General features: G+C 48.9%; 1 protein-coding gene across 1 annotated transcript; it reads left to right on the top strand.

Annotated features, from left to right (window-relative positions):
- Positions 1-981: 981 nt before the first annotated feature.
- Positions 982-1680, top strand: LOC137899843 (transmembrane protein 125). Its single transcript, XM_068743888.1, has one exon. The coding sequence runs from the start codon at positions 982-984 to the stop codon at positions 1678-1680; it is 699 nt and encodes a 232-aa protein (XP_068599989.1).
- The last annotated feature ends 821 nt before the right edge of the window (positions 1681-2501 follow it).

The following is a 2501-nucleotide window of genomic DNA, read 5'->3' as shown; positions in this document are numbered from 1 at the left end:
AATATGCCGAGGTCGGGTAAAGCCGGAACAGAAGCCGTGGTTAAAGTTGATTTCTTGAACACATATGTTTTTAAACGTTATAATAGAAGCACAGTGTGGAACGGACGACGCTGGCTTGCTGGTGTGCGTGAAAGGATGAAAGAATGAAAATCTACATTGTGCATTAGCTATTCTGCGCGCGTGTGTGTGTGTGTGTGTGTGTGTGTGGGCAGCTGACGCTTGTTTTCTCTAGTCTAGTCTGCTGTAGTGGCAACTCATTAGCATAGTGATAATGAGAGATAGAAAAGGTTGCTAGTGTCAGCACATCAAGCTTTTACTCCGTCAAAACACCGTTAGAACTGTGTGTGTGTGCGTGCGTGCACATCTCTGCTTTGCTTTCCACCAAGTACCAAAATGTGAGAATTTGAGGTGGACCACCAGAGTGAGGACGGCTGTTTTACTCCCCAGCTGACGTTGCCATAGAACCCGTCAGTTTGGGCCGTCCAGCGCTGTGTGACGCCACATTTGGGCTTTAAGGCGGTGTAAAAGTCGTAAGCGAACCCGCTTCAGCCGAGGTGTCTCACATATGTCGAGTCTACACAGTGACGGCGACAGAGAGGCCACTCCAAAGCACATTACTTACTGTGTATGGCAGCACAAACCCCGTCACATCTCCGTCTATCTTCCTTTGCAGGTCAACCGCTTCCACCGTCAAATCCAGACCGAGAGTTGTGTCGACGTTGGGAAGCATCTCCGTCTCCAGTGGTCAGCTCAAGCCAGCCATCTTCACAGCTTTTGCGTTTGGAATAGAGCAGATAAAGCAAGTGTTTCGATGCCATCGTGGACTTTGCTCATTTCTTCTCATTTTATGTTTGCCTCTCGGACTCCAGCCATCTTTAAAATTCACTTTGAACTTCCTGTTGGTCCTGTCATGCTTGTCGAGCAAAATAAGGACTGAAAAGATCGTCACGTGGTGGCGGTGTTCTTCAGACAAGCATCATCATGCCGGAATTGGACAGCTTTTCCCCCCTGAGGGGGGCTGGAGGTCCGGGATCGGGCCTGAACGGCCCCGCAGACCCGCTCCGGATTCAGAACAACATCCTGGAAGAGCAGGTGGAGCTGTGGTGGTTCAGAGATCCTGAGAAGTCTCTGCTGTGCTATTGTGTGGCTGTGCTTCTCATCGTGGGGTGCGGCCTGGGCGGCGTCGGCCTTCTGTCCACCACCACCAGCGTCTCGAGCGAATGGCGGCTGGGCGCAGGCACGGCCCTCTGCCTTCTCGCCCTGGGAGTCCTGCTCAAGCAGCTGCTCAGCTCGGCCGTGCAGGACATGAACTGCATCCGAAATCGCCAACGGATCGACATGCTCAAGAGCGGCGGTCTATCGGATGTCCTTGTGGTTTTGATCACCGGGACGTCGCTGTTGATCTGCGGAGGCGTCCTACTGCATCTGGCCCTGGCCAACGACATGCCCAAGCCTGGCCAAGCGCTCAATGACATGTACATATCTGGAGTCGTTTTGCTCGCAGGAGGGGGCGCGGCAGTCATAGGCGTTGGGATATACTCGGTTTCTGTGGCCCTGCTTGAAAGGACAAGGCGTGGACGCAGGTTCGTGGACCGGGTTTTCAGTATCTTCACAATTTCTGGACACATGGACCATCAGGCTCGCAGAGAGACGACTTCCAGTCTGGCTAATCTCATATGAGACCCACATCGCGGAACATTTCACCCCCGACTGAATCAGAGTCTTTATGCCCAAATATGAAAGATATTCCATGAAGATGTTAATAAGCAAATCCAACAGCAAAATGAACAATGTGCCCTACGGTGTAAAATAATTACACACACAGAGGCTGAACCCAAAGCAGTCAGGAATGGAACGCTTCCGTTTGTGAAGATCATCTCCACATGCGACGGATTAATGCTTTCGCAGATGAAGAAACCCATCTAGTCAAAGGTGGACAATCTGGTCGGGATTATATATATAATTGGACCATTGCATATTTAAGCTATATAAATTGTTCTTGCACATTTATCTGACCGCTACATCCTCAATTATTGTAAGATATATAGATAAGAGCACATCTAGAAGGCGAACGTGTAACTGGAAGATCCAGAATGACTTTTTGTGTGTGTGATTTATTCACCAGGCTCACTTTACAAAAGGATTCAGGTGGCCAACGTGAAGGATTCAAATGGAGGCTGCTCAAGTTAAATGAATTTGAACGACTTCTCCTTCTGGTTTTTTGTTTTTCCTCAGGAAATACGATTTTAGAACTGTGGTTATTGTGACAGAAACCCGTCAAAAGTTCGCCGTAACATCTGTCTGCGTGTCCGGGAACATACGACACACCACGATTAATGGAGACTGACTTCACAGCACTTTAGAATTGTCTTTGTGCTTCAACTGGTGTTTTCCTGAAACCTGCATTGATCAATGCAGATTTCCCACGACATACCAAGTCGTGGGATTCCCTGATAAGATTCAGCAGTGAAGCTTCATAGATGAAAATGTACATTGAGGGG

Source organism: Brachionichthys hirsutus, chromosome 9 (assembly GCF_040956055.1).
Source record: "Brachionichthys hirsutus isolate HB-005 chromosome 9, CSIRO-AGI_Bhir_v1, whole genome shotgun sequence".
Classification (NCBI taxonomy): Eukaryota; Metazoa; Chordata; class Actinopteri; order Lophiiformes; family Brachionichthyidae; genus Brachionichthys; species Brachionichthys hirsutus.
The sequence above is the reverse complement of the archived record's forward strand: the minus strand, read 5'-3'. Positions and strand labels throughout refer to the sequence as shown.

Excerpts from the sequence above, each read along its gene's own strand:
- LOC137899843 (XM_068743888.1), top strand. The coding sequence starts at position 982 with ATGCCGGAATTGGACAGCTTTTCCCCCCTGAGGGGGGCTGGAGGTCCG.